We start from the raw sequence: 12295 nt of genomic DNA, 5'->3' as shown, positions 1-12295 counted from the left end.
AGTGTGTGTGCTCTAGCTTTGTTCCTTTTCAAGACTGTTTTGGCTATTTGGGGTCCCTTGAGATTTTATATGAATTTTAGGATGGATTCTATTTCTGCAATAAAATTGCTGGGATTTTAATAGGGACTGCATTGGTTCTGTAGATCACTTAGGTAGTATTGACACCTTAACAATATTAAGTCTTTCAATCTGAGCACAAGATTTCTTTCCATGTATTGTTTTCTTTCATTTCAGCAATATTTTATAGTTTTCAGTGTACAGTTCTTTTGATTAAGTTGATTCTTAAGTATTCTTTTTGATGCTATTATAAATGGAATTGTTTTCTTAATTTCCTTTTAGGATTGTTCATTAGAAAAATCAGTAGAAATGCAAATGATTTTTGCATATTGATTTTATATCAACTTTATTGAATTTGTTTAACCATTTTTTTTGTGTGTAGAATCTTTAGGCATTTTTACATATAAATCATGTCATCTGCAAACAGATGATTTTGCTGCTTTTGATGAATTTTTATTTCTTTTTCTTGCCTGATTGCTCTGACTAGGACTTCTTCTACTATGTTAATTACAAGTGTCAAAAGCTGGCATCCTTGTCTTGTTCTTGATCTTGGAGGAAAAATTTTTAGTCCTTCACCATTGACTATGATATTAGCTGTAGGCTTGTCATATATGGCCTTCATTATGTTAATGCAGTTGCCTTCTGTTTCCATAGTTTGAGAGTTTTTATCATGCAAGGGTATTGAATTTTGTCAGATGCTTTTTCTGCATCAGTGGAGATGCTCATGTGTTTTTTGCCCTTGAACCTGTTAATGTGATATATTACACTGATTGATTTTCATGTGTTGAACCATCCTTGCATTCCAGGAATAAACCCTCTCTTGATCATAGTCTATAATCATTTTAATGTGCTGTTTGATTTTGTTAGCTAGTAGTTTGTTGAGGATTTTTGAATCAGTATTCATCAGGAATGTTGGTCTGTAGTTTTCTTGTATTATCTTCGGCTGGTTTTGGTATCAGGGTAATGCTGGCCTCAGAGTTCGGAGTTTGGATGTGTTCCCTCCTCTTCAGTTTTTGAATAATTTGAAGAGGATTAATGATAATCTTTTCATGTTCGGTAGAATTCCCCAGTGAAGCCAACTGATCCTGGGCTTTGGAGGTTTTTTATTACAGATTCAATCTCCTTACTAGTTATAAATCTATTTCTATTTCTTCATGTTTCTGTCTTGGTAGATTGTGTTTCTAGGAATTTGTTCATTTTATCTAGGTTATCCAATTTGTTGGCACACTGTTCAAAATACTCTCTTATAATCCTTTTTAGTTCTGTAAAATTGGTAGTAATGTCCCTCCTCTCATGTCTGATTTTAGCTTTTGGAGTCTTTTTTTCTTAGTCATTCTAGCTAAAGGTCAATTTTGTTGATCTTTTAAGTCAATCAACTTTGTTTCATTGTTTTCCTCTTTTTTCTGTTTTATCTCTGCTCTAATCTTTATTTCCTTCCTTCCACTAGCTTTGGGTTTAGGTTTTTTTCTATTTTCTTAAGATGTAAAGTTAGGTTGTTGATTTGAGATCTTTTTAAATGTAAACATTTACAGTTATAAATTTCTCTAGCACTGCTTTTGCTGTATCCCTTAAATTCTGGTATGTGCGTTTTCATTTTCGTTTGTCTCAAGGTATTTTCTAATTTTCCTTGTAATTTCTTTGACCCATCATTGGTTGCTTAAGAATGTACTGTTTAAATTCCACATATTTTTGGATTTTCCAGTTTTTCTTCTATTGATGTCTCGTTTCATTTTGTTGTGGTTAGAAAAAATACTTTGTATGATTTCAATTTTTAAAAATTTACTAAGACTTGTTTTTTGGCATTACATTATTCTATCCCAGAGAATGTTTCATGTGCACTTGAGGAAAATGTATATTCTGCTATTGTTGGGTGGTATCTTTTGTATAAGTCTGGTTTGTATATTTAGTCTATAGTGTTATTCAGGGCCTTTATTTCCTTGTTAGTCTTCTGTCTTGCTGTTCTATTCATTATTGAAAGTGAGGTACCGATGTTTCCTATTATTGTGAATCTACCTTTCATTTTGTCAATGTTTGCTTCATATATTTAGGAGCTTTGATATTCAGTACTTATATGTTTGTAATTGTTACATCTTCTTGGTGAATTGACCCTTTTGTCATTGTATAATATACTTCTTTGTCTCATAACAGTTTTTGACTTAAACTTTGTCTGCTATTAGTATAGCCACCCCTGCTTTCTTTTGATTACTATTTGCATGGAATATCTTTCTCTATCACTTTTGACGTATGCATGTCCTTAATCTAAAGTGAGTCTCTTGTACACAGTGTGTAGTTAGATTCTATTTTTTTATCCATTGTGCCAGTCTGTATCTTTTGATTGGGGAGTTTAATACATTTACCTTTAAAATAATTACTGATAGGGCAGGACCACTATTGCCTTTTTGTTATTTAAGACTTTTCTTTTTAGAACAGTTTTAGGTTTACAACAAAATTGAGAGATGTACAGAAATTTTCTGTATGTCCCCTGTCCCCACACATGAATAGCCTCCCTCATTGTCGTCACTCATCAGAATGGAATTTTTTTCTTTTTTTTTTTTTTGAAGGTAGAACCTACATTGACCCCTACATTAGAATCACTCAAAGTCCATAGTTTACATTAGAGTTCACTTTTGGTTGTGTACATTCTATGGGTTTGGACAAATGTATAATGGCATATATCCATAATTATAGAGCATTTTCACTGCCCTTGCAGCTTTTTGTTCCTCATTTCCTCTCTTATTGCCTTCTTTTGTGTTTTTAGTTGATTTTTTTTTGTATTGACATATTTGACTCCTTTCTCACTTTCTTTTGTGTATATTCTATAGATACTTTCTTTGTACTTACCCTAGTGATTACATATAACATCATAAATGTATAAAATGTTCTTCTATCACATACAAAACTACTGTTTTGTAGTTTTACCCCTCTTTTATTGATGCCACAAATTACATCTTTATTTTTGTGTACCCACTAACAGATTTATACTTTTTATGCCTTTTCTATTTTAAATCCTATAAAAGAATAAAGAGTTATGAGCCCTAATTACAGTAATGCTAAATTTTGGTATTTATGTATTTACTTTCACTGGAAAGATTTACATTTTTATATGGCTTTGAGTTACTCTCTAGTATCCTTCCAACTTGAAGGACTGCCCTCAGCATTTCTTGTAAAGCATGTCTAGTAGTAATGAATTTCCTCAGCTTTTGTTTATATAAGAATGTCCTAATTATGTCCTCATATTTGAAGGACAGTTGTCAGATATAGAATTCTCAGTCAACATTTTTTTTTTCTTGCATTACTTTGAATATGTCATTGCACTGCCTTCTGTCATGCAAAATTTTTGCTGATGTGGGGCTGGGAGACAGAGAGGGACCCTTTTACTAGTGAAATACTCTACAAATTTTTGGAGGGCATTAAATTAATCATTGTTTCCAAAATGACTTTCCCCACCCACTGCATACCACTCTTCTTCTCAAGCAGAAATGATCAAGCCAAGCTCCATGCTTCCTCTGTGTCTTGTGATCTTCCCCTATTGCAGTAGAAGTCTTCCAACATTGGCTTTACTATGGAACAGGTAGAGTGTAGTGTGGAGTGATGTGAATGTATGTTAGCTATATGTAAAAGAATTCCTGAGATGTTAGAAAAGTCCTGGGAAGTAGGATTGCTAGTGTAAGCATGAGATAGAAAGTTTGCAAAAATGTGTGTGTTTCTGTAAAGAGTTGTCTTAAGTTGGCTTACTTTGGTACCATTAAGCTATAAACATGCACTTAATATGTTTATTGTTTTTTAAAGTGGTGGACTATGTCACAGGATTACCTGTATGCCTGTTTTAAGCAAACTCAATACATAATGTAAAAGTTTGACCAAAACTTGGAGGTGCTAGTTTGTAAAAGGATTTATTATATTTTTAAAAATATTTTTTAAAGCAAGATATGAATTACAAAATTTGAAAGAGCAACTAGTTAAGCACCACTCACTCTAGGAGAAGAGTTTGGATATGTTCTCCTAAGGACTTAGCTCAGTTCTTACAAAACCTGTGGCCCTGGGCCTGAAGATTCTTTCTATTATGTAACTGCAGATAAGAATGCAGTGAAAGAGATTCAAGATGTTTCAGGCCCTACAACAGCTATTCCTTGAGTCTACTTGACCAGAGAGCAATGGATAAGGCTTTAAGATACATAAATACTACTGAGTAAAATACTTACAAATACTATTGTGAATGTTTTATGATGGACATGTTTTTTTAAAAAGGCAGTGGATTGGAGATAGAGAGACCCAGAGTGTGGTCTCCAACATAAAGGATTTCTTATGGGTGAGGGATGTCAGTACTTAGGATTTGAGAATCAGGAGAGGAGAGGTGAGGAGAGGTTATGCTTCCCTGACCTTTGAGTGTAGTGGAGGAGTGCTTTCTTTGTAATTCTTTTCTTTGTTGTATGCTTTTTGAGCAAGAAGTTAACGTTTTTTGGCTAGAGATAGTATAGAAATAGAGTGAGTTCCCCAGACCAGCTCTATATGAGACTGACAGAGGTCAGCCAGTCTCACATAGACTGGTCTTCTGAGGAGCTTACATGGTAATTGACCAATGTAGCCATTCCAAGCTGGCCTCTTTCGAAATGCATGTTTCATTCATTCATTAGAAAAGTATGACCAAGTCAGGCCAAGAACTCTCAGGGGTCTGTATGATTTTCTCTGTTCAGCTTGTTGAGCTGAACTAACAGCACTTAACATTTTGACATCGATTGTACCTACTTCTATGAAATGATATTATCCCTGTTTTACAGATGAAGAGAATGGCACAAAGAGAACAAGATGTAGCAGACCCAGAATTCAAGCACGGGTCTCCTGATTCCAGAACCCGTGTGCTTTCCTGGCCACCTTATCAGTTGGATCTATTCCATATGGAGTATATGATAGCTTTTATTGTTCAGATTTTTCATTTTTTGGCTTTTATCTTCTCATCATTCCTTTTTTACTGAGGAAGTTAAAGAGAAAACCATGAGGTAGGTAAAGCCATTTAAAGGTTTTTTTGAGAAATAATGTTGTTCAATATGAAATAAAGCAATCAAGTACAGTAGTATTTCAGCATAATCATATTAACCACAGAGTGGAATTTAGAATGAAATTGATCTCATATCAACCAATATTTTTCCTTTTAAAAATATTTTAAAGCAAAACCTTGTAAGTCAATCTCATAGCATAGGTGGCATTATAAAGACTATCTGTTCATTTCTCTACTGAAAAGGAGAGGAACTAGAACTGTCCTTGTGCGTAATAGGTGTTAGGTTAATTACCCTATTTAGGTTTGACAATGAGTCACCATTACTTTAGAGTTTTGTGTTGAGCCTGTAGTTGCTCTTGGACCTTAAATTTGTACCATCTGAAATGAAAACCTGTGTCCATTCTTTACCCGGCTTTGCTGTTACTGCTCAAATGCAGTTACACTTTGAATAATAAATGGAAGACCTCAGGACATAATAAAGTTAATATCCTAATGAAGAGCCTCAGTGGGTCACAGCCAGGTAGGAGCTGAGATTTAGCCATACTGGTAAATAGTTTGGTCAGAAGTCACATTCATTGATTTTCATTAGGGCTGATGATCTTAGGGAAAAATCTTGAACTTTGTTCCTTAATGGGTTCGATTACTAGCAGGACGAATGGCTGGAGTGGCCCAGGCAAAGGCCCTTTTGCAGAGATTATGGAAGCTTCGAGGGAAAATTCACTGTGAAAGGGGTACCAGCTTGACAGAGCATGCCCATCTTCCCAAGAAGATAGAATGTTGGAGGAAAACTGTAGTTCCAGGTATGTCTGTACCCAGCCAGCTTGGAGGTAGGTTTGCTCCTTTGGGAGAAAGGGCTATAGGTGTGAGGTGAAAGCTGTGTCAGTAGATGCTGTAACATTGGAGTCCAAAAAGTTTTGCTGTGGAACAGCCACAGTGTAATGCATCCAGAAGAAATGTTCTCACCTCATAAGAGAAGGTCTCTGGCATTGAGGATCCAGTGGTGGCCTGGATCCACCAGGCATGGTGGAATCCCAGAATTGCAGCTCCTGGCCAACCCACCTAAGGGATGGTGACAGGAGTAGATCTCCCCAGTGGGGCTTATCTGTGGAACCATCTGGTGCTGAAGCTGCAAAAGCTTGACCTGCCTAGCCATAGCAACCCATTTAGGATTATGTGCACACCTTTAGGGATCCTAGAAATACTTGGGAGGAAGGGTTTTCCTTGGGGTGGACTTCCTACATTTGCATAGATGAGATCTCAAAGCCTTTGGGATTCAAAGATTAATATGAAACAACTTCATTTGTACTCATGGCTGATTAAGGCTAGAAAAATTTTCCTTCCTGCTACATTCTAAAATAGGTAAATGGACAGGCTTTTCAAGATGCTCAAGAAACTAATCAATTAGTAATTGCTTGCCTTTTCATTAAGGAATGATTGATCCCCACATGGCCCATGATCTATACTCCACAGAGCCCATAGCTCCCCTACCCCGCAGCCTCTCTGGTCTCATGTCATGCCACTCTTCTCCTCACTCGCTCCACTCCAGCACCCACTGGCCAGCTTCCTGTTTGTCATATGTACCCGCACATTCTCTCATCAGGGGCTTGTGGTTGGCTGTTCTCTTGATCTGGATTATACTTCCCTGCCCTGTCTCCTCAATATCCATGCACCTTACCCCCTGACTCCTTCAGGTCTCCGTTCAAAAGTACCTTATCTCTGTGGCCTTTCCTGAACTTCTTATATGAGAAAGCAATACCTGCCCCTGGCTTTGTACCTCTTACTCTGTTTTATTTTCCCCTAAACCACTTCACACCATCTAACTTAGTGTATATAGTTGCTTGTTTGCTTATTGAGTGTATCCTCCTCAATAGAATGGGAGCTCCATGAGGGCAAGAACTCTACCTGTTTTATTCACTGATGTCTTCTCAGCAACCAGAACAGTGTCTGTCACATAGTACACACTCAATAGAGCTGGTTAATAAATGGCTCCTACTTCATTCATTCATTCATTCATTCATTCATTCAACAAACACTGAGCCCTACCAGGTGCCAGATGCTGCTGAATAGCAGAGAAACAAAGATGAACAAGATAGCTTCTGCCCTTAATTAGGTCACAATATAAGGAAGGACACAGATGAGCAAACCTAACTAGAAATGCATTGTCTTGGATTTCATTGGGGGCACAACAAGAGATTAGGGATAGCTCCATGGAGGGGGAAATGTTAAGTTGACTCATGGAAGGTGAGGATGACTACAACTGTTAACATTTTTTGAGTGCTTACTATGTACCATCTCTCTACTAAATATAGCAACTTAAATATAGTATTATTTAAAGCTGTAATACTTTGATGACATGAGTGCTGATATGGCTTTTTTATTAGGGATGAGAAGGACACTGAAGGCCACTACACAGAGAGCTCGTGGGGATGAAAGTGCCCAGATCGGTCCCCAGTACACAGAAGGTGCTTAATAGGTGGGGCTACTTCATTGTGATTACTCTCCAATCGCCTATGTGTTTTCAATCTAATAGCTTCATTTAGCACTGGATTTGCTGATATGTGGCTTTGTATTTCCTTTACCTCAGTTCGGTAATACAAAGAGTATGTGCTCAGGCTCTGGAGTTTGACCAGACCTGGCCTCAATCCTGGCTCCACCAGCTCACTTTTTTACTTGGTATAAGGAGGTTTCCTAATTAGTCCCTGTGGGATAATGATGGCACCTACCTTATAGAGGTGTTGTTAGTAGAAAGATCATGCACAAGAACTGCTTGGCATGTGGTAAACACTCACATATTGGTACCCATCGTGTTGACTCTCACCACCCTGAGTATACTATTCCAAAACTAGGCACTTGACATTGCTCAAAATATTTAACAAATCTTGACATTATCTTTGGAGTACTTTGAATAATAAGAAACTTTTTTCTTTCAAGAAAAAGCAAGTTTCAAGGAAGAGTGATAAGTTATTCAGAACCAAATCTGCTGATTGAAGTAACCGATGAATCAAGAAAATTGCCTTCAGGGTCCAAAACGATGTGTTTCTTGTAACCCAAGGAGGTGCATCCAGAAGCGGCCTTCCAGCAGGGTGGGTGGCAGCCATGCTGAGGGGTGATCGCCCAGCCTTTGGAAGTGCTGCTTGGTTCTACACCCAGTCACCCTTGTGTGGTTTTTACATTATTATACTTTTTAATTGGAAAGTAAAACCTGCCCATGGTTAAAAAGGAAACAGTTTAAAGGGTAAATCACTGTTTCTACTCTTATGTGAGCATACGAAACTATGTATGGTCCCTTTTAAAAAAAGCAAATGGGGCCCAGCATACATACTGTTCTGCACCTCCTCTTCCCACTCTCCACAATTCTAATCAAGCTCTTCAGAGGGGACAACTGTTACAGACAGCCATCCACAGAGAGGCATGAGACACAAGAAAGGCCAATGGTCTCTACCAGTGGAGTGAGCATGGGGCATAAAGGAGCCACATGGCACATAGCTCAGCCCATCGCCCATAATCAGACAATCCAGCTTCTGTACGAGGAGAGACCAAAGTGTTCAATGGGCTGCGCTGGGTGCAGTACTCCTAGCAATAGAGTATGCCCTTGACGAATGTTTTCCTAAGGCTTATATTTTTAACAACCCCTGGTTGGGGGCTAATAGGCTACTTGGTCAGGGCTTTAGCATAATCAAGGCTGGAGAATGCGAAGCTGAGACCTGTGGGGATGGGGAAGAGATGGGGGGAAAATCCATTGGCTCCTACTCCCCCCGCCCCGATCTTTGATCTTCGTGGATCAGACCTCCGCTTATATCCAGCAAGACACAGAGGAAGCGCAAGGCAATGCCAAAGCCAGGGAGCTCCCAGCTACTAGAGTGGCAAGCCTCCTGAAGGGGGGCAGACCCCAGAACTCTGGGATGGGCCACCCTATCCCTGTTCCTGGAGGACACGTAACAGGTTGAGGCATTTAGCCATCACGGGGTTACAAAAATGGGTTGCAAAGGCTAATATGATTGAGGAGTTAACAAAACAGCTTTCACAGCCTTTAGGCACACCACAGGTTACACAGTCAGAGCAGGGCTCTTTACCACAAAGCAGATGCTGCAATGGGCATTACAAATTAACATTGCTTGGGTTTTCACCAATTCCTTCGTCCTACGACAGTAGCTAGCATAGAAAGACACAATGGGCTTTTAAAACCAGGGCTTTTGATAGAACTTGCAGGACAAGTTCATAGAATATCCTGATCCTACTTACCTTCCATTCAATCTTGATGAGGACTTGACTTGAACCACAGTCTCAGACTATCCTCAGCCTGTTTCTGCTCATTATCCAGCATAAGCTAAGCAAAACACCACCATTATCTAGAGAGAGGCGCTGTCAATGTCTGCCTATGTACTTTGCTTCTCTAAAGGCACAGAACAAACTAGATCTGCTTTTGACACCTAGGAGATGAAACTAATCACCCCCAGACTGAGCAATACCAGTCAGGAGATGACTCCTGACTTTAACCCCTACTCTGTTGCATTGTCCCTACCTTACCTGAGAAGTTTCTGTCCTTGCCAATGTCAACTACATATCCACTGGTGGGTCACCACATAGCCCCAGATTACTTATTGGCTGCTGAAAGGAGTGAAGCCTGCACATTTAACATACCTCGCTAAATGTTTTAAAGAATACCAGGGACATGCATCAAAGGGACCATAATAACACTACAGACTAAGCAGATTGAACAAGTCAAAATCTTCTCCTTTTCTGATCTATTCTCCTGAAAGATGGGCCTATAAACAGGCTTTGAAATCCTAGTTTTTACCCTTATAGGATTCTGGGTCTTTAAAATTCCTTGTTGCTGAATCCAAACTCAGGCGTTTTGAATTAACATATCACAACTTAAATTATAAAACAACATGGGCCGAGAGGATAGATTGTTATATTATGAGCCAGAGGTAGCCTCTTTATATTGGCCCTATGTTTACTTCTTCGTAGCAGACCTTTAAGTTCCAAAGCCCGCTGGTGTGAAACCCAAATTTTACATATCCAATAGTTTAAAAATAACTCAAATAAGCAGAAGACTTTTAGCCATTTAGAGCCTGCCTGCATTGCCACAGGAAACTACACCCAACATCTGCTAGCCAGAGGTTTTTAAAAACCAAGTAGCTATAAAAGATCCCAAGCTGCTGCTGCTTGCTCTTCAGTGCTCTGTATTTCAGAGACTCCCGAACATGTTGCTGAGTGACACCATCTAGACATGTATGCTCTCTCTGATCTCCGTCTCTCTGAAAGTTTCCTTGCCCTCCTCCCTTCTGGGTGTATGGTCTACTGTGAAGGACATCCCCACAGCAACGTGTCCAAGGTGCCCAAATAAAGCTCTTTGTATGCCACTGTGATATCTTGTGGTCGTATCTTGTTCTGTGATGGCCCCCAAAATTCCTCAAACACTACAGGCTGCCTGTACATTTACCAGTTTTTTCCGTCTTCCGCAAACCAGTTTTTGGCTCTATTATTTTTCTTCATTGTTTTTCTGTTTTCTATTTTATTGGTTTCTACTTGATTATTTCTTTTATTCTGCTTAATCTGTATTTCATTTACTCTTTTTCTATCTAGTTTCTTAAGTGGAAGTTGGAGCAGCAATCGTAGATTTGAGACCTTTCTTCTTTTGTAATATAATGGTTTTTAGTGTTATAAAAACACTGCCTCAGCTGCACCTGACAAATTCTGATATATTGTGTTTTCATTTTCATTTATTCAAAATACTTTCTGACTTCCTTTTGAATTTTTTTTTTTTGATTCACATGTTATTTGAAAGAGTGTTATCTAGTTTCCAATACCTGAGAACTTCCCACATACTTTTTTTGTTATTGATTTATAATTTAATTCCATTGTAGTAAGAGAACATACTTGGTATGGCATGGATAATTTTACATTTATTGAGTTGTTTTATGTTCTGGAATAGGGTCTATTTTCGTAAATGTCTGTGCATACTTGAATACAATGTGTATTTTGCTGTTGTTGGAGGAGGGTTCTACAAATGTCAATTAGGTCAAGGAGGTTGGTAGTGTTGTTCTAGTTTTCTGTACCTATTGATTTTATTCTACTTGTTCTACAAAATATTAAGAGACAAGAGTTGAAATTTTTTAGTATAATTGTGGATGTGTCTATTTCCTTCTTTAGTTCTATAACTTTTTGCTTCATCTGTTTTGAAGCTTTATTGTTAGGTACATAAATGTTTAGGATTGTTATGTCCTCTGGATAAATTAACCCTTTTATTATTACAAAGTGACCCTCTTTATTCCTGGTTATATTCTTTGCTTTGAAATAGACTTTGTTATTAATATAGCCACTTTAATTTTCTTATGATAATCTTAGCATGGTATATGTTTCCCATCCTTTTACTTTTACTCTACTTGTTTCTTTATGTTTAAAGTAGTTTTCTTGTAGGCAATATAGATTTGAGCCTTACTTTTCATCCAATCTGACAATCTCTGCTGTTTTTTTTTTATTAGTTTTAAATATATAGTACATTGGTTAGACATTTGTATAGTTTATGAAATAACCTCCCCCCCATTACTCTTATCATCTATCTGTTCTACATATAGCCATTACATTATTGCTGACTACATTCCCTATGCCACGCTCCCCATGACCATCTTTCAACTACTAATTTGTGCTTCTTTAACTCTTTACCCCTTTTTCCCAGCTCCCAAACCCTTCCCCTCTGGAAGTCTGCTTTTGATTAGTTTGTTCTTTTTGTTCCTTAGATTCTGCATTTAAGTGAATGATTCTGTATTCGCCCCCTAACCTACTCTTCTCTGGCAATCATCTATTAGTTCTCTGTATTTATGAGTCTGTTTTAGTTCGTTCATTTCTTTTCTTCCTTAGATTCCACATTTAAGTGAAATCATATGGTATTTTTCTTTCTCTGACTTAGTTCACTCAGTATAATACCCTCCAGGTACAACCATGTCATCGCAAATGGTAGGATTTCATTTTTTTATGGCTGAGTAAAATTCCATTGTATATATGTACCATAATTTGTTTATCTAATCGTCCATTGATGGGCACTTAGGTTGCTTCCATATCTTGGCTATTGTGAATAGCACTGCAGTGAATATAGATAAGCATGCATAAATATTTACAAATTAGTGTTTTGGTTTCTTTGGATAAATACCCAGAAGTGCAATTGCTGGGTCAAAAGATAGATCCATTTTTAATTTTTTGAGTTGCCTCCAAAGTGTTTTCCATAGTGGCTGTACCAAT

At 37.8% G+C, this 12295-nt stretch overlaps 1 protein-coding gene across 3 annotated transcripts in view; it reads left to right on the top strand.

Moving 5' to 3' along the window:
* The window catches only part of IWS1 (interacts with SUPT6H, CTD assembly factor 1), a 53031-nt gene extending 45336 nt beyond the window's left edge, over positions 1-7695 (top strand). For all 3 annotated transcript variants that reach the window (XM_039851255.1, XM_039851253.1, XM_039851254.1), the window contains exons 15-16: positions 4836-5054; positions 5704-7695. In XM_039851255.1, the coding sequence (XP_039707189.1) occupies positions 4836-5030 (195 nt within the window). In that variant the 3' untranslated portion in view covers positions 5031-5054; positions 5704-7695. The remainder of the gene's footprint in view (positions 1-4835; positions 5055-5703) is intronic.
* The last annotated feature ends 4600 nt before the right edge of the window (positions 7696-12295 follow it).

Source organism: Pteropus medius, unplaced genomic scaffold (genome assembly GCF_902729225.1).
Source record: "Pteropus medius unplaced genomic scaffold, Ma_sr-lr_union100, whole genome shotgun sequence".
Taxonomy (NCBI): Eukaryota; Metazoa; Chordata; class Mammalia; order Chiroptera; family Pteropodidae; genus Pteropus; species Pteropus medius.
The sequence above is the reverse complement of the archived record's forward strand: the minus strand, read 5'-3'. Positions and strand labels throughout refer to the sequence as shown.